Source organism: Bombus pascuorum, chromosome 3 (genome assembly GCF_905332965.1).
Source record: "Bombus pascuorum chromosome 3, iyBomPasc1.1, whole genome shotgun sequence".
Classification (NCBI taxonomy): domain Eukaryota; kingdom Metazoa; phylum Arthropoda; class Insecta; order Hymenoptera; family Apidae; genus Bombus; species Bombus pascuorum.
This window is the reverse complement of record NC_083490.1, coordinates 17,789,295-17,816,006: the sequence shown is the minus strand read 5'-3', so window position 1 is coordinate 17,816,006 and position 26,712 is coordinate 17,789,295. Positions and strand designations below refer to the sequence as shown.

Here is a 26,712-nt window from a genome sequence, read left to right as displayed (position 1 = left end):
CCTTGTCCTTAGAATTTTTCTCACACATTTCAATTATCTGAACGAATTTTTCGTAATTTTCCCAATTATCACGTACTTTCAATGTTTATCCAAATGCAATATAGTAGCACTTACAAAACTAAGATTATCAGAAGTTAATATATAATCGGAGTTAAAGATATTAATCAATTTTAATACGTTTCATAGATATTATACGTTAATGAATATATAAACATAAACAAAAATTACATAAGCCATTGCAAGCTAGTATGTGTGACGTTCGAGTATCAACGAGATTCATTAAGAAATGGTGTAGTTTCACTATACACAAAGTGTAAATAAATACTCGATGTTATCTAATTGCATTTCGCTTAACTGGTTAACATTCATGATGAATACATGTGTATTATCTTGAATACACACGAGCGATATTTTATAGCGCGAACCCGCTGCAATCATATGTTTTCTTTATTTTCCTGTTAAATACGACAAAGTCAGACATATGATCGTAGTGGGATCGCACGGTAACGTGTAGCTCGTGAATATACATTCAGAGTTATTGGTGTCTTTATTGTGATTTCAACGTGTGCGATAATTCTTGACCTCTGATAGAAGATTAATCTTGAATGTTCTTCGTTCACAGTACGCAGCAGAACGATTTCGTGAACAGCTACGTTTACTACAGTGTGTATCCTACGAAAATTTTATTCAGAACTATGAAGAGCTTAGTTAATGAAGTTAATAATGCCGTCACGGAATCTCTTTTTGGATTATCGTTTGCATTTCCGCAATTGGAGTATCAAGAATCTCATAAAGTCGTTTTGATGCCAAACGTACGTACATAACCTTGAATATAAAACAAATAAATAACACCTAGTGTTGTCATAACTTTACTGTAATATGTTGACGTTTCCATGAACAATTTTACTAACAATTTGCTGTATTTTAGCTTCAAGAACGGAAACATAAGGTATCCCTGATATGCGGCGGTGGAAGTGGACACGAACCTTTCGCGGCTGGTATGCGCTTACTTTATTTTTTAAAAAATCGGAACACTATATGCATGTTATTATGTATTATGAATACAATTTTATTTTGAGTCATATCATGCTTCTTAAATGCTAGCAAGTATAAAAATAAATATCCTACTTGGATTTACTAATTTCATTTAAATACATTAATTCAATAACTTAATGAATTTTATGTAAGATATAAATAAACAAAACTGTAATTCATTCAAGGGAAAAAACAGAGAACATAATTTATTTGCAGTTCGGTATAAAAGTATATTCGTATATAAATTTTTGAAGCGTTTAGAGACTATTAATTATGTAATATAAAAAACAAAATTTTTTAAGAATTTGGGAATTCCTTAATTTTCTAAGAAACTTTCCTACATTATGTAGTTACAAGATTAATGAAACTTAAATACTTAAAGACTACATTGGATACATATTCTTAATATATGGAAAATGTTAACTAAATGTAATCTTAAATACAGGGTAGGACATATAAATCGGAAGCAATTACAAGCACCTAAATATCTCCGTTATTAATGGTTATATGAAAAAGCTTCACAGGATAAAGTTATATTTGATATTTGATAGATGTTTTCTTTGGAAGTCATTTCTTTATGAAATTTCAGGGTCATCATTATTTTCTTTTATAGGACCATACATTTTTTAATATATTAGTCGATTCACCTCTGTATTACCTATAAAAAAGCATTAACATATTTATATCGAGGATATTAGTTTAATAAATATTTTAATTTTAATTTGTCAAATTTAACATATAAGAAACTTTTGTATATTAGAAAGAGACTTTTCTATATTAAATTTGATAAATTAAAGTTAAAATATTTGCCATATTAATAGCTTGTTAACATACATATGTTAATGCTTTTTTATAGACAATGCCGAAGTGTATTTAATAATGTATTAAAGGATATGGTCCTGTTAAAAAAAATGGTGATGTCCTTTGAAATCTCATTAAAAAGTAACTTTCGGAAAAAACATTATGTACCAATTGCATGTGCCTTTTAAAATAGTATAACTTAATTCTGTGAAGTTTTTTCATACGGCCATTAATAACAGAGATATTTTGGTGTTCCGATTTATGTATTCTATCCTGTATAATTTCAAATTTGGTGACACGACTTTTATATTCCTGTTTCATTTTTATTTCTGCTATAATTTTGTACTAAAATTAAAAAGCTTAACTGTTTGTTATACCAAATATATAAAAAGTATAGAATATGAATTATAAATTGTATATGCTAAAAAACAATATATTTAAATGTTTATAAATAGATAGTACTACATAATAATTAAACAATGGAACTGATTCTGTTGTTAGATAGATTTCTTTTCACAGGACTTTTTTTTTTATAATTTTAATGTGATGTTAAAAAGAATAAAATTTTCTTTCCATATGATTGAATGTAATCTAGTACCATTAAAATGACGCCTGTTTAAACATTTCTATTTGAATTCAATCCTTTTCAATTTATGCTTTCCTTGATATATCTTGATTAAATTTGTGCCCTGATTTTAATTCATGCTTTTTCTGGTATTTAATTAGCGATTGTCGGCTGTTCTTTAATGTTATTCTCTATTTTGTAGAAAAATGACATCCAATCTACTCGAATTAAACTGGCATTAAATGTAATTATAAGTATAATTATATATTAAACTACTTGTTGCTTATGGGCCTTTTGTTATATAAAGTTAATTATTATCGATTATAGTATGTTGAATTATCGCTTCAATTTTTCCAATAAAAGGTTTAAATTCTTTCCACTTCTTCAAATAGTTCATAATCAATAATATCATTAAATCGTTTCCTTTTTGTTAAAAACTTCCTTAAAAAATTGCTATAAATTATAATAAGGGTTTTTATTAATGCCTAAATGAAACATTAATGTAATTCAATGGCACTATGTAACTACATAAACATAAGTGATGAACATACTTGGTATAGATTACATTTTTTGTTTGTGATATGTAACTGAATTATACATAAACAAATAGCATACCGATAATATTCATATACTTTGAATATGTCCATAGTGTTCTAAATATGAATATGTTAAAAATTATTGTATGAACGAAACAAGAGTACTGACATTAACAAGTAAACATAAAAAAAGAAAACAATTCTTCGTGCTTCGTAACATAACATTATTATATATAATATGTATATTAGAAATAACACTGGCACGAAAACTATAGACAAATGTGTGAACACCTTATACGGAGCAAAATTCGAAGAGAATCTGCACAGAGTTATCGATGATGGCGAAATGTAACATTTTCTAACAAAAAAAATTTAATTGTACAATTTAGATGACCCAGGTGGCTTTGGTTATTATTCTTATGGCATTAGAATCGTTAGGATAGGCCAAAATTGGTTATAAAGTACGAGGTGATACACAATTTAGTTGTTGCAAATTTCCTTATATATATATGTATATTATATATTATATATATAGTATATATATATTATAACTATATATATATTAATATACAATTATAATATTATATATATAAATAAATGCAGTACAATTCTTCTAATTTCTATTTAATGTTAATAGTTTGTAATGTTAATAGGTTTTTAATGAGTTGATTAAATTCGCATACATATCAGAGCATGGTCGTGTAAGATATGGCTGTACACCATAAACAGGTTTATGACGTCACAAAGATGACAACAAAGTTAAGATAAATATATATATATGACGAGAATATAAACTAATCGTTTTATTGTTTCAAATTTTTCTTTTCAGTAACATATTTAATTAAAACAGAACAACAACCGAATTCATCGATTGTCAAATGGATGTCACAAATATAAAAAAAATTAATTCAAGAAAAGTACAAGGTTATGCAATTCGTGTGGAAGGAGTATATTTTATATTCCGTCTGGATAATATATACGTCTATAAAGTAACAATTGTAGGGGCAATTTTTTGAATCTAAAAAATATCTCTGCTCGACTCTTATGAGCTCTTTACGTCGGCGATTGATAATTTAGTACAATTGAAGAATTAAGAAGATGCATTAAATCTTTGGTTCCTAATGGTTAGTTGTACATCGCTAATACGCGCTCGATTTTTCTCAAGCCCCGAGTCCGTGATTTCGGATACTCGCACGTCGCTACTTACAGTAGACCGTTAAGTTTTTCTCGAAGATATCCTGCATAATATTTTCGTTTCTGTTCGAAACATAGAATTTAATCAACTCATCAGTAACCTATTAACACTACAAACTATTAACATTAAATATAAATCATAAGTATTTTACTGCATTTATATATATAATATTATAATTGTACATTAATATATATATTAATTAATATATATATTAATGTACAATTATAATATATATGTGTATAATATTATAATTATAATTATATATATATATATATATATATATATATATATATATTTTTGTTCATTTCTGATTATGCTTTAACTGTCAAATTGACTGATGTAAAAAAATGCTTTTGTGTGATCTCACTATTAAGAATATGAAGTTGTTGCACAGTATCATCGACGCTATAATTTGCCAAAATTATAACAGTTGTCTACGCTTTCTATCTCGATCGGGCCTTGTTTTAGTGTAATATAGCTTAGTATAGTAACCGAAATATGGCAACCATATCATAGGCAATCACTCTCTATGCTCTCTATGCTTTTATTAGTGAACCTAAAATCTGTATCCCTCTAATTTGCTTTTCTATTATGCATTATGATAAAAGCAATCGGAATAAAGCGAATGGGAAAGGTAGGGATGAGCAACATTTGAAAATCGTCTAAAATCTCAATATCACGTATATATTATAACTTGTACTTTTCATTAAATTTCCATGAACTTATTGATGCTTCATAGTTTATATACAGTAAACAATAATATTTCATTATTATGATAATATGTATAAGTAATGATCGTTTTAATGGAATCCTGTTTCTATAAATTTGTATAAAAATGATCCCAGGAACTAAAACATCTTCATTATTTCGTAGCAGAAAATATAAGTTGGTTAAGTTCTTAGTTACTGCAAAATGAAATTTGTCTTGTACGAAAATCTAATTGCTGTCGTTGGGTCGTTAAATATTCTAAAATATAATGTTAAATATATGTTTACATACTAGATGAGTAACCCAAGATGGAAGCTAGAATATTTTCAATACTGTTAATTATATCAAAAAATGCTTCAGACAAAAGTTGAATGATTCCGAGGAGGACAGTAATCGATGTAATTAGTATTTTTGTAGGGAATGCGTAGAGAACATGGTCAAAGCTGTTTCTTTTTTTAAAGGAATCATATATTCCTTTATAGATTAAACAACGCAGTCCAACATTCTCTATAAAAAAGTTATCAACTTACATTGAAGTTCATTAGATGTTCTAATTCTTATTTTGCAAAATATAAGTTACAATATCTCCAAAATAACTTTGCAACATACATGGCTGAATACCTTTTTATAGAGAATATCGAAATGCATAAGAAAACAAATTTGAGTTTCAAAGGTCCTCTACACGTCCACCTATAAAAATGCTAATTACACCGATTAATGTACATCTAATAGAAGCTATTCAACTTTTGTTTGAAACATTTTTCGGCATAATTAACAGTATCTGTTTGCATTTTTTATATACATTGGTTAAGGCAACTCTTTATTCCACACAAGAAACTATTAAAGTTGGTTATGTTAAAAAAGTACTTGGTCCAGGAAATATTTTAATAAATTGTACTTTTGAAACAAGGTAACAAAGATAACGAATACCTTCTGAGCTGGCTTTTTGACATAATTACCAACTTGATAGTTTCCTATGTGGAATAACGAGTTGTACCGTTCAACTCATAAAGAAATGTGATTCTATTTAAAAGAAATATAGTGGATCTTCATATGTCCTTCAAGTATTTACCTGCAGAAAAAATGAAGTCCCGACGTAGACAAGTGACTTTTATCCGCACGATATTGCTGTCATCATATGTTAATCTTCATTGTTCTTAACTGACAAAATGAAGAAAAACATATGATTGCAGCAATATCGCACGGACAAAAGTCATTCGTCTGGATCGGACCTAATAACACCGAATCGGGGCTATCTAACTTTTGTTAGGAAGATTATTTTCATATAAAACGTAATCTTGCAATATTTAGAAATCGTGAAGGTAGGTGCTTCGTTCGATTTAAAAACAGGAAATAATTTTCTATTTCTTCATTAATATCCCGTTATTTACTTCCTATTTGATTGTTAAATATGAACATATTACAAATTATGTCAATGCAATAGACAATAGAACTTTAACATCGGTTAAGTTGCGGCCTATGGTTCCTGTTGCAAAGTTTATTCTCGCGATGAGTAAGATACGATGCAAAAAAATTTGTTCTTTCGATTTTGATTTTCAAGCTTAACACAATTTCGTATGGACTCTTTTAGTTAAATGTTCACCGAATCAAATGTGTAGAATTACGCTGTGATAATTTTTATCAACAATATCTTTAAACTCTGTACACTGTACATGTGTAAATATAGTATATCCGGTATAAATGCTATCCACTACTATTTTTTTAACTATTAAAAATACGAAGGCGTTTTTCATTATATATATGTAGATGCAATATATATGTACATATGTACATATAATATAATTTTAAACGAATATATAATAGTATAAGTAAAATTAAACAATATAAAATTAGTTTCAAATATTTTTTTAGGTTATGTTGGAAATGGTATGTTAGCTGCAGCTGTAGCAGGCTCAATATACGCAGCACCACCGTCAAAACATATCTCTTATGCCATCGACCGTGTTTCTCAATATAATAATAGTAAGTTGTAAGATTTATAATTTCGTTGGATTTAGACAGAACAGGATGGAATAAATCCAAAATTGAGTATTTCGTGTTATTTACGTTAGATAAGTTACTTTTGTACTAAATATCTGATATTTGTTTCAATTTGTTCTTGTAACATTGATTTTGATATTTATTTTTGATATTTGGAATATGTTATAACTAATACGAAAAAAATGTTTGTCATAATTTTCCTCTTATCTAAAGCATTTGAAAAATACAGATCTTAAAAATGACTAGTTTTTTTACGATTGTTACGAAACTTACATTCACAATATATTATTAGATATAATAGACTATTTTGACTTGATTTCTGATATGATTGGTGGAAATGATACAATGAGATCGTAAAATAAAAAATGGTGCCGATTTGGTCTGTATTTACAGTCATATGCATCCCATACGCACGTAGTCATTCATATTAAATTTTAAATATCAATTTGTATAATAATTGGTAGTATAACGATGTATCATAGATCTGGAACACCCAGGATATAAGTAAAGAATGAATTAACGTTGACGTGACTCCTAAATTACGTGTACGATTTTTGAAACATGTGAACTTCTACTCATTGGAGTTTGGTGGATTTTACTATTTCACAATGTCACCTCTGTTCCTCTTACAATTTTTCTCTTTCTTTATTTCATATGTAATTAAAATAGAGAGGAGAACCTGGAAATTTCGAAACACCTCGTATTGTGACGATACATATAAATTTATTTTTATTTAACTGATAATAATTCAATTGCATCTCTGCTTAGATTTTAATTGGTACCATTAAATACTTTGATTATCTGAAAACAATTTGACAAAATTTTAGTTCTTGATACCTCTAGAATTAGATACCTCCAGAAAAAAAGGAAAGGAAATAATAATTTCTGATTTTATTTCGAAAATTTTAATCCTAAAAATCCTAATTAAAATTTAATCCTAATATCTATTAGATATCTCCAGAAAAAAAGGAAAGGAAATAATAATTTCTGGTTTTATTTCGAAAATTTTAATCCTAATTTCGGAAATTTCGAGACTTCACAGAATGTCCGATTTAGTTCCGCAAAGTTAAACAACAGATTTTGTACTATCTTTATTATCTATACAGAGTGTTCAGTAACAGATGATAAAAAATTTCATGTTACTTCCGTAAGCTTTGAAATATAAAAAAATATTAGAAAATTTAACTAAAAGTTTAGGCGTTAGGTCATTTCATTAATTTCAATTCAAACAATTTCATGTGTTTTACTAATTACCATAGAAGTCAGTAATGAAGTTTCATTTTATAATTAAATATTACATTATTACAATTATTATTACATAAATACTATGTCATTATTTATATAACATGCATCAAATGTGAAAAATTTGGAAGCTATTCTTAAAAATTTAATAATAGCATACATGATCAGAAATGTATTATTAATATTATTATCGTAAATCTTAAATGGAGTTATATAATGTTATGCATTAAATTATAAAATGTTTTATGTCTATAATATGTTTCCAGCTGGTATTTTGATGGTCGTTCCGAATTATACTGGAGATTGCCTTAATTTTGGAATAGCAATTGAAAAAGCGAGACAAAAGGGTCTAAAGGTAAGAAAAAGGAAAACGAATTTATAAACTGAATTTTTTGATTAATTTTAGCTTCTATACTTTATATGGTTAGGGTTAATACATCAACGTTTATGTACGTATGTAACACATCGTCGGTTTTTATGGTACATTTAAGGCGAGGTTTCTTATGTACATCAAAAACAGTTTAAAACCCAAATCACGTAAGTGGCACTGTCTCGCTACGAGATTGCTGATTTTTACCATTACAATAGAGAAGCATTCTCCTGTTTTTGCTGCGATATTGTGTGATTCGAGCTTATCCAGGGTTTCCAGACGATACCCTCAATTTGATGATAATATAACGTCACATTGACCTCACTTTACAGCTACGTCGCATGTGTTATATAATATGAATTTCGTCTTACGTCTCCATGCGTCTACGATACTGTTCCTGCATCTCCATTTGTTTATAGTATGAGTCACGACGTCACTAGTGCAGCAACTATCCTATATCCCCCACTATCAGAGGATTTTTTTATTCTCTCAATCTAGTAATGCTGGGTTTTTGACCGTTCTTAATACAGCGTGCGCGTTGGACGCATATAGAAAATCCGACCTTTAGATTTGCTTTAGACCAACAGAGCGACCAATCGATCTCCCCCATTTTAGTAAAATAAAAAATAAGAGTGTAACCGAACATTCGTTTACTGTTCGGTGAACGTTCGCCGAAACGTTCAAATATCCGAATGCTCTAACAAAGGAATTCAGCCATTTCAATCATTTCATCCTCAGATGGTCAATCAATTTTGAGAAAAATGTATTTACAATTTGAAAAAATCCTTAGACATAGTCCACACATTCAACACCATACCCTAGGATGGGATAGTGGAGGTCCTTGAATTCCTCGAGGTGCTTCCTTACCTTATTCGTGTTATCCGGCCTTACCTGAGTGACAGGTAGGTCGGTACACCAGCAAGGATGAAGAGGGGTGGGGACCCCTCGAGCACGGTGTTTCGCAGAGTTCTGTTTTGGGACCGATTCTGTGAATCATCAGCTACGACGCGATGCTTCGCTGTCTCATGCTACCGGACACAGGCATGGCGTCTAACGCTGACGACACGTTGTTCCTGGCTGGGGATGTTGGTGGCATGAAACATTGCGTCACGGCAAGCTCATCGTCGCTTGCGCGGTGCGTGCCATACGCAAGCTGAGCTTGAGGGTGTCCGCAGCCAAGTTGGAGGCTATCGGATTTTATGACTGGCGGTGTAAGGGGCTCCTTTGCCCGACCTGTGTTTGGATATAAAGGGGGAGGACATCGGGGTGGGGCTTCAGATGAAATATCTGCGCCTCATCTCACGCACTTCAGGCTCTTGTGTGTGTGAACGAGCCGATTATATGTGAGAGTTGTTCGTTCCCGGGTACTGTACGGGATTCTGGTGTGGGCAGAAGATTTGATGGCGAGTCGTCGCAGTCTGATATTGCTGCGGAGGCTGCATAGGACAAGCGCCATCAGTATCATAAGGGAGTACCGGACGGTATCTTATGCGTCGGCGTCTCTCCTGACAGCGTCTCCACCGTTACAGCTCCTGGTCTTGGCGCTCCAAGGGGTGTACGAAGTCCGGACGAGGACTCCTCCCCCGCTGGGTAGGCGGCTCAAGACGTTCGGAGGAAAGCTAGGCGAGAGGTATGGAAGCGGTGGCGCTCCGACTTACACGCCGAAGGTCAGATCTAGAGCCACCGGCCCGTTAGATCGGTCCTCCCGAACTGGGAAGTTTGAACGAACCGCAGAGGGCTCCCGTTATCCTTCTGCATGACGCAGGTTTTCGCTGGGCATCGAGTATTCGGTGAGTACCTGCAGCAAATTGGAAGAGAGGCGACGAATATCTGTCACCCATGCGGAGAGGGCGAGGACACGACCGAGCATACGCTGGAGTTTTGTCCACCATGAGAGGCACCCCACCGTGTACTCCGACTAGCGATTGGCGAAAATTTGGATTCCTCGGCAGTGGTGGAAGGTAATGCTGAGGGGGTAGCAGGAGTTCCTCACAGTCCGCTCCTATTGCGAAGAAGCAATGCTCGCAAAGGAGCGGGCAGAGTGGGAGAGGGTGAGAACATCCCATCCTTGTAGGTTTCCGCGCCAAAGGGTGGCCCTGCACCGCCCTAGATGGTCATAGGGGACGACACGCCGAGGAGGATCTGGAATCTCCTCAGACTTGCACGACGGTTCAGGGTTTAGCGTTGAGAGTGGTGGGTGGTCCCTCTGAATGCCCAAACTAGACCTGAGAAACAGCTCCTTCAGAATGGAAGAGGACGCAGGAGTGCTCCGGCAGCAATTCGCAATCTTTTCTGTGAAACTGTTTATTAATAATAAATAAAAAATAATTTATAACAAAATATGCATAAAATAATTCAATAAATTATTTTATTATTATTATCCATGAATAATTATTATGTTTAATTAATTTTTTAAAATAAATATATAATAAATAAATATAATTAATTAAAATATAATTAACATATAAAAAGTAAAATAAATAAATAAATATAATTTTTTAAAATAAATATTTTTTAAATAATAGATGTTTTATTGAATTTTAAGATTTAATTACATCATTACATATTTTATATTTATAGTCTTAATAGCTAAAATCGTTCTTGTAGACTAGTTTCATATTTTGTAGATTTGATATATATCTTGGGTTATTTTTCATTTTTTTTTTTCGCCTATATTTCATTTTTGTCTTTTCATTTCTAGATGGGTTGTTGGCGATAAGAATGACGCTTTTCTTGCATGACTTATCAAGTAACTTATATACTATTCCAAGCCTAAGGTTTGTGAGGTGTATATCTATACATCTTATTTGTAATTATTCGGTATTTACTGTTTTGTGTACTGTTAATTGAACCTCCAGCAACACTTGTTCTCTTTAGGTCTCATTTCTTTATTTTCGTTTCCTAATTAAGCGCACAACCTGTGTGAGGGGTTTTTTGGTATACTGTTCTTTTTAGGTTGACAGGTTCTTGGTCAATGTGATATATGATCAGGATAATGGTGTCATCTGTAATGACTCCGTCTACGTCTAAATAGAAGAACATTACGGGCGATATGTATCCTACCTTTTTATCTTTTCGAAGTATTGTGGTGTGGGTAAGATAATCCTACTATTAGTATGTCGGAGATGAAAGGACACCGGGTCCCCGTTGGAGTTACTTGGAAGACCTCAATACCGTAGCATTTACGAAATAACCCAAACACAGTCATTCGAAACTTGAGACAATGAGCCTTTAGGCTCGAGGCGACAATCGGTCGCCGAAGCGTAGCCACGGTCGCGAGATGAACGTTCCGCCTAACAGAGATATGAAGTTACATAGCTTTCCTTTAAAGAATTGGCAGTACCGACACTTGACTATAAAACATTCCAACGGCCCCGCGGTTCGTCACACACAGACCCCATTCTTTGGGTAAGATGATCGCCAGGTGCCGATGCATCATTCACAGTTTATGCTCAGATAGTCTGAGGAGCCGCTACAAATCTTAGGACTTAGTTAACTAAAGTCCTTCCGATTGACAAACAGTCTTTATTCTATCCGCCCGTAAATCTATCACCTATTGCGGAAAGATATGGGAGATCAGATTTCCTCACGTGCGACGCTTCCCGCCAGGAACTCTTTCTCAAAGGCGGCTAGCATCTTTTGCTAATCGTCGATATAGAAATTAACCAATTAACAGCAACGCCCATTTCCCTCACCCTCCGTGTGGAGGCTTTCTTTGACGAATCCGATGATCTCATGCCCTTAGGAACATTCCATCATAGTCTTCCGCTGCAGCGTCGTCGTGACGGAAAGTCATTCCCTTTCTGGCAGTCTCATTAGCCATACGCCTAGTGTGTTTGTACGATCGGTGAATAATCTACGTCTTAGCAAAGAGCTAATCAAGCGATCCTTGTATCACGAGTAGTAAGTCGAGTCCGACTTAGACTTCGAAGCAAAGTATATTCGTTATCCTGTGGACCGTGGATTCGCCATATCGAACCTAGGGTCATTATCATTAGCGTCTAGTTACCGCGGCCGCTTGTCAATCTTGTACCAACTATATCAGTGTAATAAACGTTTGTGCAACAACAATGAACAACACCGGCGAAGACTCATTACACGCCCCTAACGCCAACCCGACAAGTATATTATGCTGATTTTTTGTTATTCTGGTAAAATGATTTCTACATAGATCTATTAAATGTTATTTGATTCTTGGTATATTTGATTTGTTCAGTAATTGTACAAAATGCCAAATATTGTTAGTTTTCGCATTACTCCATTACTTGTCTTACTAATAGTAAGTAGCGGAATATTTTGCAGTTATTATTTGGGTGCTTGAAATAAAATAATCTTAATAGGATTTTGAATGTTTGTACAGCTTTCTTTAATTGTGTGTCGATATGTATATATTATATTTGAGTTGTGTGTGGCTTCTTCAATTTCGAAATATTTCCATTGCCTTTTTACTTCAAGGTGAGTTATTTTAAACGCGTCTGCTGACTTGTGCGCATAACACGCATGCGTTACATTGGTAGAGCGCCTGCGCCTCGATGACCAAGCGCTCTCCACTGAAGTTGAAACTACCTTTTCTTCCCTATTTTTCTTCTTTTCTTTATACGTGGGGAAATCCTCATGAACACTTCGCTGCTTCTGGGAAGCGGCGGGGTAGTGTCGGACTTACCGACTAAAACCCCACGATAGACTACCTAACGCTTAACAGAATTGCCCCGAAAAAAGTTGAAACTACCTAGAATGAAAACTGCATGTATAAGAAAGTGGCCCTTCTCTTTAGAAAGAGGGGGGGGGGATAGAGAGTATCTACATCTTATTCTGACATGCCCATATAAGATATATTCGTATGTATAGACAGTTCATGGTCTCCAAGTTTCTACAATTGATTCAAAAGGAGTTCCTCTTTCATAACTGAAGCGTAGCAATAGTATACAGGACTTTCGGCTATAGGTGTAAAACTATCCTAAGAGGTAATTCTTGAAATCAAAATAAGGCGAAAGTTAAAAATGACAAATGTTCTTTTTCTTACTAGGTATTAAGAATTAAATATCGGCCGAAATACTCCTGTGCACGAGAAAATTTCCTTACATGAAAGAAAATAGGTCAGCTATAGGGTGCACAGCGGTCCTCAAATCGAACGGTATATGGGCAGCAACTTACCTCAGATAAGTCATAGAGAAGAAAACTATGACATTTGGAGACGTAAACTAATCTGCGCGATGTTTTATAAGAAAAATCGTAGATTAAGCATTAAACTTGATTATTTATTGAAATCCATAACGGCATATCGAATATAAGTGTTTCCTCTAATCCTTTATAAATTCTCTAATCCTTAATAAATTAAGACACGTCTTTTACGACGATGCATCTTATACAAACATGAAATCTAATCTGTCGAACTTTGTGATCTTTATTTTAATAGAACAAAATGGATCTTACATAATTGAATACAATAATATAAAACGGAAAATGTTGTGCATCCATTATTTCCTTATAAAACGAAAGAAACTTATCGGACGACTTATAGTTATTCCACGCAGTAGTGATGATCCTTCGAGCTAAACATCTGTAAATTAATAAATAAAAGCACATATTAACAATGTCTATACAAAGTTCACACACCCACCACGATTGTTCCGGTCGTGGATGTTCACAGAAAAAGTACATATGCCCGCGAGTGTCCGATCTGTTTACAGACAGATCGTAACGAAAATAACAATGGTAGGTCAGTCTGAACGGAAACGCTATAAAATTAGGTGTTTAGCTTGAAGGATCATCACTACTGCGTGGAATAACTATAAGTCGTCCGATAAGTTTCTTTCGTTTTATAAGGAAATAATGGATGCACAACATTTTCCGTTTTATAGTATTGTATTCAATTATGTAAGATCCATTTTGTTCTATTAAAATAAAGATCACAAAGTTCGACAGATTAGATTTTATGTTTGTATAAGATGCATCGTCGTAAAAGACGTGTCTGTAAAAGAAAGATACTTTCCAGACAACCTAATACTAGAACGATTGTTAGGGACTAGAGATAAGTAAACTAGCGAAATCGAGATCTAACTAGATCTAACAACTAGCAACTACGGATGGCGATTAACAACTAACTCGACTTATTTCTAAGAGGCAACCAATTTGTTTCTTACTTATTGGCAATTAAGAACTGGCCAAAATATCCCTGCACGCGAGCAAATCTCGTTACACGAACGAAAGGAGATTAACCCAAGTAGCAAGACGCATAGTGATCCTCAATCCGAGCGACAGATGAGCGGCAGCTTATCTCATAAAAGTCGTAGAGAAGAAGACCATGGTATTCAGAGACGTAAACAACCCCGCGCGACGTTTTGCAAGAGAAATGGTATTTAGGAATTGAACATGAAACTCGTAGAGAGGATTATTGTTTCCTCTAATCCTCCTCTTTGCCTCCGCAAGTGTTCACAGCAAAATCACACACGCACCGCGATTGTTCCGACCGCAAGTGTCCACGATAAATCACACACGCACCGCGATTGTCCGGGCCGTGAGTGTCCACAAAAAATACAACAAATTATAATAGATGTTTGATATGTCCTCCATTTTCTTGCAACTTGTAAGTATTCTAACTTCATGTGTCCCAGTAGCAAAAGTCGAGAGGATTTAAATCTGAAGACCGAGGTTAAAGTATAGGCCCTCTTCGACCGATTCACCTGTTTCCAAAACAGCTGGTTAAGTGATCTTGCACTGTGTTGGTAGAATGTGGTGGTGCACTATCTTGTATGAACCACCTCTTAATGTTTGTGAATTTTCACGTGCCCAAAAACGTTCGTTACGTATATTTATTATTCCACATTTATTAAATTTTGCTTCATCAGTAAATAATATCCTTACGACTTTGGATTTTCTGACTCATCCATTTGCGAAGATCTTTTCTTCTTGAATTTTCTTGAATACGATGCAGTATTTTATCCCCCAGGTTCGAATCGCTGTACTGAATTCGCCCATTAGACTTCGCAGGTTTTAACGTACCGGTATCTCACAATCGTTGGTGTATTCTGCAAAATATCTTTGCGCCAGGTATAGTCCTATTGGGATATTTTTCTGTGTATATATTTTGCGCTTTTGTGCAATTGCCGTTCGCCGCACCGTAGCAAAAGTGCATGTCCGGAAGTTCTCCGAATATATGTATATTGTAAGTATGACTACAATATAAGTACTGTTACAGTACACACACAATACATCCCAAGTAACACTCTAACTTAATATTTCCAGTTCTTTGAAAGTTCCTCGTCGATTGTCAGAATGATACTGTTCTTCCAAAACTATTCCAAAACATGGAAATGTAATGATGGAGAATTCATTTCGAAAAAAAATTTACAACACAAGGGTATGATATTGAGGAAGCGGACAGGCTGTGCACCAGGTGTGTTTAAAGAAAGTTGAAACCTACTTTGCACAATCTTCATACTTTAAATAGCTAGAATTCTGTTTACAAGGTGGGTTTCGGAAACATCTCAATTTTTAAACCTTATCGTCTTTAGTTTTTATGACCGTAACGTGTTTTAAGCGTGGAAAGAAAAAGATTAGAAGAACGCTCTATGTTAGAAGGAAACTCTACCATAGAAAAGAAGCACAACTATTGCATTTATTATTTATTTTGAAGCAAACATTGTGACTATATTCGTGGAATGATATAAAATATTAATTTGACATTTTGTGATGAAAAGTTATTTATCGAAAAGTTTTTAATAATTTCTACAAAATGAATTCCTGAAATGTTACACTAAGACTTATGTACCTGTTTGTTACGTACATACAAATTATTAGAGCCAGCAGATATGTATACATGTCCTCCATATTTAATCTAATGATAACTACATGCGATCGTATTTTTTGAGTTGACACAACTACATAAAAGTATGTTTCGTCTTATACATAAATAATAAGAAATGAGAGTAATCGAATTTACGATACATTTATGAAGTCGCATAAAATAAAAATTATTTTATCTCTTTTTATTTATATTAAAGATGATTAGCATTAATGAGTCAAGTTCAAGTTGAGCTATATAAAAATGTGTGTCATCTATATGCCAGAACGAAGTGTAATTGAAACTAAATTTAATTGAATTTTTTTTGTGAATATCTTGGAAACGAAGGCCGAACTACGGTTACATATATGCATAGGAAGAAGTTATTCAGAATGTTGACCTTGAGAACATACTTTAAGTTCATTGAAATGGATGTGTGTTTTCTTTTCTATAAAACTACTGTTCTTTTTCTGTGTGCCACGTAGGAGTGTCCCACGTGGTTGTGTTGAAAATTGAAATTTTCTATTCTATTTGGTGCGTTGTCCGTTTTCACTTCTACTGTTACGATCGTTCGTGGAGAGACGCGGTCGCGAGGAAAACGCGTCAGCGAGAGGCGTAAATTCTCGCTACGATTCGTATAATCGACGCCGCGAATTAGTCGTTCCCCTGTTTCGGTTAAAATAACAGAGGTGGTTCAATGAATTTAACACTGTGTTAACAGGTTAATATAGCTTGTATATTCAACAATAAATTGTATAATAATAAAAGCGTCACAAATTATTTAGCGATGAATACAGTTAATGCGTTACAGAAATTCGACTCGACTTTACGACATCTGTCAATGAATTCGTTAGACTAAGCGACTTTATTTTCAATCGTCAGAACTCTTATGTATGTCGTTTGAATCTTCAAATGAGACTGATTGTCCTTAGATCAATTCTTTGTCTTCTCGGGGAGACGACCCCCACACTACGCTTGGATCACGCCACCGTTCGCGCCTATGATCACGTAGGCCACCTTCTTTGTGAGAATAAAATAACGGACCGAAATCGACGTTTCTGGAACTCGCTGCTTGGCGACAACTATGCGCTCGTTGATACATTGTATATTTTTCGTCGGGCAGACAAGACGATCTGTCTGTGACGCTGGAGGACCGCGAGCGACGGTTAGAAATACGATCTATGCTAAGCCTCGTGGCGTAACATCTACATTTCACTTCGTTTACACGTATTCTGTCGTAGACTGCCGAAGCGTGCAGACGTGTGTCTAGTGCTCAGTGAAGTTTACAATATAATAAGTGACCACTTTCTGTTTAAAGTGAATTGAAACAGAAGTAAACCAAGTATTTACTAAACTTACTAGAGGAAAATCCGACACTTATAATCTTTAATACATATCATAGCCTCATGACTAGTTATTTCAATTTGAATTAACTAGCTCAAAGATGGCCCAAGTAAATCGATCAGGCTCTCATGAGCAAAACTATAACCGCACTGTTCTACCTCCTCCGTGGCAAAAGGATAACTTGTCCCATCTTACAAATCACACAAACAAGAGCAAAAAACGCAAGCTAGATTTAGTTAAAAAAAAAAAAAAAAAAAAAATGAAAACACTACCCGGAACGAGTTGTCAATAAGCAATGTTACCACTTATAACAGATTCGCAATATCTACAGACGATTCTATGAACGTAGTTGAAACATCAACAAATCAAGATACGCAAAAAAATCCCGCTCCACCGCCAATCTTCATTGATGATTTCATCAACATTCAAACAATGACAAAGTCTATCAAGGAAGATGTTAACAAAGAGGACTATAAACTTAAAATAAAAAATAATCAGGTTAAAATCCTGCCAGCTAATCGAGATTCATATAGAAAACTAACAAAGTTACTAAAAATCCTGAACGCAAACTTTCACATATATCAACTGAAACAAGAAAGACCTTTTCGTGTAGTACTTCGCAACATCCACCACTCCGCTAACTTAGATGAATTGAAGTTTGAATTCTTAAATGATGGCTATGAAGTAACCAACATTAGCAATATAAGGCATAGATTCACAAAAAACCCGCTATCCTTATTCTTTATTGACTTAAAACAAAAGCCAAATAACAAAGAAGCCTATAATATCAATCGCTTAATGAATTATGTAGCAAAAATTGAGCCACCTTTTATTAAGAAAGAGATAGTTCAATGTAAAAGGTGCCAAAGGTACGGCCACACGCAGAAATATTGCAACTACAATCACCGCTGCGTTAAATGTGCAGGTCTTCACTCTACAGATCAGTGCACTAAATCTTCAGAAACTCCTGCGAAGTGCATTCTATATCAAGAAGAGCATCCTGCGAACTATAAAGGTTGCACAGCCTACAAAACCTTGTATAAAAATAAGTACCCCAAACCCAGACTTAATTCACTACTCCTCCAACCTCTTATGCACAGGTAGTTCAAGGAAATTAAAGCAGACCGAAAATCTATAGTGATCAATCACAAAATAGTATTCTCAGTTCACAAAACACGGATAACTTCAACTGGCTTGAAAAATTAATCGCGAAACAAACAGAGCAAATTAATAACTTACTATCATTGCTTACAATCATCGTGGACAAATTAACACGCTCCGACGTAAAATAAAACCAATACGCATAGCTCTTTGGAATGCTAACGGTCTAGCTCAGCATAAATACGAACTAGAACTCTTCCTAAAACAACAAGAAATTGACGTAATGCTTATATCTGAAACTCACTTCACCGATAAAAATTATCTGAAAATAAATGGTTATAACTTTTACCATACCCAACATCTCAGTGGAAAGGCCCACTGCGGCACCGGAATTATCATCAAGACCAGCATAAAACACTATGAGCTTCCATCATTCCAGAAGGACTACCTCCAAGCTAAAAACTTAGCGATAAAAGATTGGCATGGTCCAATCACCACATCAGCAGTATATTGTACTCTTAGACATTCTATTTCCAAAGAGGACTTCGATAAATTCCTCGAAGACCTGGCAATATATTCATAGCTGGAGGAGACTATAACGCTAAACATACGCAATGGGCAGCAGACTTATCACAGTAAGAGATAAAAATCTTTTGAAATTCATTAACGCCAACAGACTTAATTACCTCAGTACAAAGGAACCCACTTACGGGCCGACTGACACTAACAAATTACCTAACTTATTAGACTTCTTTATAACTAAAAACATATCGCCAAGATATATCCAAATCAACTCTTCTGTGGAACTCTCTTTACCCGTCATAGTAACAATTAACTCAACAATTATCGAAATTCAACCTAATGGACTAATTCATAACCAACTCACAAACGGGCAGCTCTTTAGGGAAGTATTTAATCATTCAACATCAGCCTCAATATCCCTAAAAATAAACGAAGATATAGAAGCCGCCACGGAATATTTAAACATCAGCATAATAAATCCGATCCGTTCTTCCACCTCTACTAAGAGTTTTGTTAATAAACATGAATACCTCCATTACATAATTAAAAAAACCGTAGAAAAACGCAGACTTAGAAGAATATGGCAAAGTCATAGAACACAGCTCTCCCACAGCTGATTCCAACTACTCACTATGGAAGGCATCCAGGAAACTCACTCGTCCTCCGCAAATAATCCCTCCAATTCGCTGTCTGCAAGGTGGATGGGCGCGTAGCCCTATACAAAAAGTCAACTTGTTTGCATGTCACTCAACTTTCATGTCTTCAAAGCGTATTTCTTCACTATTGCCGCGGAAATAACGGAATACTTGCACTCTCCCTTCCAGATGTTTCCTCCTATTGAACCTTTCTCATCTCAGGAAGTTATAGAATTAATCCATCGTCTAAATCCCAGGAAAGCATCGGGGTATGATCAGATAAGTAACAAAGCTATCAAGGAGCTTCCCATAAAAGGGATTGCTCTCATTACTTCTATTTTTAATGCAATTCTTCGCTTTGAATACTATCCTAAGTCTTGGAAAATATCATCGATTACTCTTATCCCTAAACCTGGAAAACGAATACATGAAACTAGCTCTTATCGCCCAATTAGTCTTCTACCCAAGTGTCTAAACTATTGTCTAAACTATTTGAGAAGATGCTAACGATACGACTCCTTCCTCTCTTAGAGGATTTGAAAACAATGCCAGATCATCAATTTGGTTTTCGGAAGCAACATTCTACGATAGAGCAAATTCATCGTCTAACTTATCATAACTAATCAGCCAAGATTTAGAGAAGAAAAAATATTGCTCTGCGGTATTCCTGGATATTCAGCAGGCGTTCGACAAAGTATGGCATGAAGAACTTTTGTTCAAACTAAAGAAAATCCTACCACATACTTGCTACTCCATCTTAAAATGATATCTATATAATAGGCTGTTCGTGATTAAATACTTAGACGCTATAATCGCAACATTTCCAATAGAAGCTGGCATACCCCAAGGCAGTGTCCTTTATAACTTGTGTAACTTTAACAGAGATAACCACAGCGACATTTGCTGATGATACAACTTTACTAGCATCCTACTCAGACCCGATAATTGCCTCCTCAAGGTATTGACCTCTCCAGTGAGGTCTCGATTCTATGGAAAAGTGGTTCCACAAATGGCGCTTCAAAATAAATGAAAATAAATCCAATCATATAACCTTCACGCTGCGAAAACAATCCTTCCCCCAGGTGACCATAAATAATGTTCCAATTCCAAACAAAGATACAGTCAGATATCTGGGCATAATCCTGGACAGAAGAATGACATGGAAATGGCACATCGTAGATAAATCCAAACAACTGAAATCAAAACTAAAAAGATTCTACTGGATCGTTGGCAGACGTTCCAACTTAAACATGCAGAGTAAAATAATGTTATATAAAGCCATATTAAAACCTGTTTGGACCTATGGGATTCAACTATGGGCAACAGCGAGTAATTCCAACATAGAAATTCTCCAACGATTCCAATCAAAAACTTTAAGATCCTTAATAAATGCACCTTAGTATGTTACCAACGAAACAATACATCGCTACCTTAAGATACCCACAGTTAAAGAAGAAATATCCAAATTCAGTAATAGATATAAGAGTTAACAACCACCAAAACCCATTAGTTACTCAATTACTTGACACGACGGATCAGATCCACAGACTAAAAAAACATTACCCTCTAGATTTAAACATTAAATTCAGCTAGAATCAAACAGACGATAATCACCTATTATACACGATATAATATCACGCCAGAATAATTTACTTATAATTCTCAATGAGAGCTGATTGCAAAAATTCTTCCAAATAAAAGAAAGAACTTACCGGCCTTAACAGTAAATTAAGAAACCTCGTTTTATGACAGTTCCTTAGGATTATTGCTTAATTCTATGTGCATCGTGTAAGAGTCACCGGATGTAACAGAAAATAGGCAGTTTTGCAGGCGGTACGATGGCGATAGTGATACACAAAATCAAGCTCGCTGTCCTGCTTAGTGCAATAGACAATCATAATTGTTTCTATTTAACATTTGTAATTTATTGTATTTTTATTGTATCGAACTGTATTTTATTTGTATTTTATTGTATTGTATTTGTAATTTAGTGTAATTTATTCTATTTAACATTTTAGATTTCGGAAGTAATTGTAAATGAAGACTGTAGTATACCGAAGGAGGAGCAAGGTGTCGCTGGCAAGCGTGGTTTAACGGGAATAATATTTGTTATGAAAATAGCTGGTGCGTTAGCAGAACAAGGTTTATCACTTGAAGAAGTGACTAAAACTGCACATGATGTTTTGCAAAATATAGCCACTTATTCAGTTGGATTAACAGCTTGTGCAATACCCGGTTAGTATCAAAATATTAATTACACAAGATGTATTTCTCAATCATAAATGTTATATACTTATTTATTTTAAATCATACCCATCTTACCATTATTAGTAACTACATCATAATTACTGTGAGAATGTTCATAAAAATGCATATTTTTATATAATAGAAGTAAAGTATTGTAACCTAGGTAGGCTGGAGGATGATATCGTGTGAACTATATACAATGATGCGAGAAAGCCTAAGTGCAGACAGACTGAAAGGGTCGGGAAACTTCAATGGGCCAAGCGGACCATCAATGTGTCGTCGGTTCGTCAGTCGAATAGTTCCGCGAAAGAAGGCGTACGTTATTTTTTCAATATTTAATTCGTACTCTACAATTTGTCCAGTTGGACACTTGGTAAATTTTTCTAGCTTAATTGCTAAATAACATGGGGATGGCTACCTCCAGCGGAATACCATATACCAGTTTGACTATTTTATTTTCTTAGTGAGGTCAGTAGGGTGCTTTCTTTTTAGTCTTCTATCTATGAGAGTTTTGCTCGCTTCAGAAACCAGCTGGTTTGCCGTTTTTTCCTTGTATTTTTCTGCGTACCTATTGATTTCTTCTTTGACCGTTGGTATGTTTAAGTCCTAGCGTATATCCTCGTTTCTGACATACCAAGGAGCGTTGACTATTGTCATCAGTACCTTCGATTGTAGCGACTCTAGTTTATTTGTGGCTCATTGTTGCTGTCCGTATTCCGTATCGGTATTCCGTACAACAAAATTGGTTTTATTATCGTTTTGCAGATTTTTAGTTTATTTTTTATGCTGAGTTTAGAGTTTCCACTAGTTAGCCAGTACATTTGTCTTCTTTTTATTTTGTCTATAATTGATTTAATATGTTATTTCCACCTATGTTGTGTATCTAAGTGTAGTCCTAGGTATTTAACTTGCCTTGTTCGTGTTGCCATGTGCGTGCCATTCAATTGAATATTTGGTGGTTTCCATTTTCTTAGTGTAAATGTAATATGGTTGCATTTACTGGGGTTTGCTTTTATTTGCTTATCTTGTAGCCATTTTTCCATTTTTTTGATATGCTCTTGTAGTAAGGAGACTACTGTTTCTGAATTAGTGTGCCTGACTAGTACAGCCGTGTTGCTCGCGAATGTCAGTATTTTGCTGTTGGTAGTGGTTGGTATGTCGGCCGTGTATAGTGTGTATAATATTGGTCCTAAAACGCTTCCTTGCGGTACCCCTGCCTTGATGTCTTTTACTTCAGAATATACATTCTTTATTTTTACTACAAAGGTTCTATTGCTTAGGTATGATTTGAGTAAGTGACGGATTTGTTCCGGGAAATGTTTTTGATTGTTTGTAAGAGGTTGTCATGGTTCACTTTGTCAAATGCTTTCTCACTGTCCATGAAGAGGGCTGTACAGTATTGTTTCTTTTCTATTGTTCGTAAAATTTCGTTGACGAGTCTGCGTATTTGCTCTATTGTGGAGTGTTTGTTTCGAAACCAAATTAGTGATCTGGTATTAATTTTTCTTTCTCTATTGTTGTTGAATTTTGAAGTAGTGATATTGGTCTGTAAGATACAGTTTGGTGTGGGTCTTTGCCTGACTTAGGTGTTACGTCGCGCGAGATTGTCCGTGTGACGTCCCTTTCAGTCTGGCCGCCAAGGCCTACTCCTCGTTACACTGTCCTGCAAGAAACCCAAGGAACCACCATAAACCGAATCTTTCCAGCTTAACTTCTATTCACACAAGTATTTTCGGGTTATGGATGGTCCTTTGAACGGTCCTTGGGTTTGTTGCACACTCTTGCTAATCAGTTCCCGTTCGATTGCCGAAGAGTGCAGACGTGCCTGGTGCCCGGAAAGGTCTCTCCGTCGAAATCGGACGTGAAAAATAGTGCCCCCGAAAGTGCGAAAAGCGGGGAAAGGAAAGCAATGGAGCGGGTGCCACCGCTCAGGATATCGAACAACGGCGAAACATACGCCATATATAAAACCACGGAAACTCAAGAATGCACAGAAACTGAAATGGAAATCACTCAAATGAGTGACGAGAGAAACACCACCAACAACGATCTAACACAACAAGACGAAAGCTGGAAGGTCGTAACTCCCAGCAAAAGAAGAAAACTAACAACAAACACAAATACTAGGAGGGCTGCAGAAACAGAAAGAAAGCAATGGCTCCAGGAAATTCCTCTACAAAACTCCTTCAGCGCACTGCCACAAGAGAAGGAACAAGACACAACTGAAAAACCAACAACGCACAACCCCAAACTACCACCAATTTACATCGACGCGCAGATAATAGACCCCCTCATCGAACTGCTAAACATCACGGCAAAGAAAATTACAGCACTAAACAATTAAAACTGGACCAGGTAAAAGTGCTAACAAACTCCCCAGAAACCTACAGCACAGTGGAAAAGGTGCTAAAAGAAAAAAACGCCGGGTACCATACCTACCAACTCAAAACTGACAAAAGCTATAAAGCAGTAATCAGAGGACTACACCCAAAGACAAACACAAACAACATATGTGAGGAACTAGCCAAAATCAGACACCAGGTAAGGGCAATTAACAACATAAAGAAATTTGATACTTAACAACCACTACCGCTATTTCTAATTGAACTGGAACCGAATACAAATAACAAGGAAATCTTTGAATTAAAACAAATCCTAAACACAATAATTACAGTCGAACCATCCAGACACAAAAAAGGCATACCACAATGCATGCGCTGTCAACAATATGGACACACAAAAAACTACTGCAACAGAAACCCGGTGTGTGTCAAATGCGCAGAAAAGCATTTAACAACGTACTGCCCATACACGGGAAAAATAAACGAGGTAAAGAGCTACAACTGCAACGGAAACCACCCAGCCAGCTACAAAGACTGCCCAGCCAGAAAAATACTTCAACGCAAACTATTTCCGCCGCTTCGAAGCAAGATATACAATAACTATCACACACAACAAGACAGCGCAGAAACGGAGACGCCAACAAATGTACAGCACACAACGAATATCATTCACAATAACACCAATACCACTTGTAGTCGAAGCACGCACAAGTAACCAAACAAATAACACTGGTAGTCAAACAAAAGCAGAACAATAACACCATTGACGCTACAGAGATCAAAGAACTACTAAAGCAATCCATCAAAAACACCGAAATGATAACAAAAATGATAAGCGAACTAAACGAAGCATTCAAACAGCAATCATAACAAATCACAGCTATGATACAACTGATAACAAACATGCTAAGCAAAAAATAAAAATGGACATACTTAAAATAGCAACCTGGAACTCTAACGGCCTACAACAAAGGACCCTAGAAACCAAAATATTCATGTATCACAACAACATAGACATACTACTTGTATGAGAAACGCACTTCACAACAAAAAGCTACTTAAACATACCGTACTACACGATATACGATACCAAACACCCCTCAGGAAAAGCACACGGAGGGACCGCACTAATAATAAGAAACAACATTAAACACCACCTACACAGCCAAGTTAGTAAAGAACATGTATATAAGCAACCACCATTACCGTACAAACTAGCAGCAACCGTCTACAGCTGTCAGCAGTATATGCACCACCGCGACACAAAATTACAGCACAAATGTGGGAAGAATACTTCCAACAATTAGGCGACAAGTATATCGCAGCAGGAGACTACAACTCAAAGCACGCAATATGGGGATCAAGAATCACTACACTTCGAGGTAGAACCCTGGAAAAGCACATCAGAAGAAACAACCTCAATATACTATCCACAGGAAGACCGACATACTGGCCGACAGACCTGAGCAAAATCCCTGACCAACTCGATTTTGCAGTCACGAAGGGACCAAACGGAAATGAAATAAATATAGCACCCAGCCTCGAGCTTAGCTCCGACCATACACCCATAATAATTACATACAGAAACAAGCCAATACTTTACAACAACCCAGAGACACTATGCAACAAATCCAACAAGTGGCAAACTTTCAAAGAAATAATCGAGAGCAAAATCAACTGCAACATCCCATTGAAAACACCCGAACACATCGAACAAGCAGTAACAACACTTACAGAAACTATACAAGAAGCAGCACGGGCCACTACTAAACCCGAATGAACCATTAGCAAACAAAACTGATCCCACCAGACATCCCCGAAAAAATTAGAGAAAAAAGAAAAGCGAAAGCAAAATGGTAAAAACATAGAAGAAAAAAAACAAAAACACCTAAACAAACTTGCAAAGTAAATAAAAAACAAAATAAAAGAACACAACAACGAGTTTACAAAGTTCATAGAGTCACTATCTACACACGAGAACTACAACTACTCACTATGGAAAGCCACAAAAAAAAAAAAAAAATAAAGATGACAATAAAACCAGCCTCAGCAATCAGAAAAGCAGACAACACATGGTCAAGAAGCAACGAAGAGCAAGCCGAAGAATTTTCCAACCACCTATGCAACACATTTACACCACACAACATCAATAACAGCAACTACAATAGCCATACGGACGACGATGCGCTAACCACTATCACCGCAAATGACAAGCAGCACACCATACTTAAAACAACAGCACAAGAAATTACAAACATAATCGAAAAAACAAAAAACAACAAAGC

At 35.2% G+C, this 26,712-nt stretch overlaps 1 protein-coding gene across 3 annotated transcripts in view; it reads left to right on the top strand.

Moving 5' to 3' along the window:
- The first annotated feature begins 558 nt into the window (after positions 1-558).
- The window catches only part of LOC132905651 (triokinase/FMN cyclase-like), a 67,321-nt gene continuing 41,167 nt past the window's right edge, over positions 559-26,712 (top strand). For 2 of the 3 annotated variants that reach the window (XM_060957159.1, XM_060957156.1), the window contains exons 1-5: positions 561-812; positions 929-998; positions 6,713-6,823; positions 8,350-8,438; positions 21,857-22,073. In XM_060957159.1, the coding sequence (XP_060813142.1) occupies positions 606-812; positions 929-998; positions 6,713-6,823; positions 8,350-8,438; positions 21,857-22,073 (694 nt within the window). In that variant the 5' untranslated portion in view covers positions 561-605. Of the gene's footprint in view, positions 813-928; positions 999-6,712; positions 6,824-8,349; positions 8,439-21,856; positions 22,074-26,712 lie in introns of all 3 variants that reach the window. The other variant, XM_060957158.1, reaches the window with a different exon arrangement.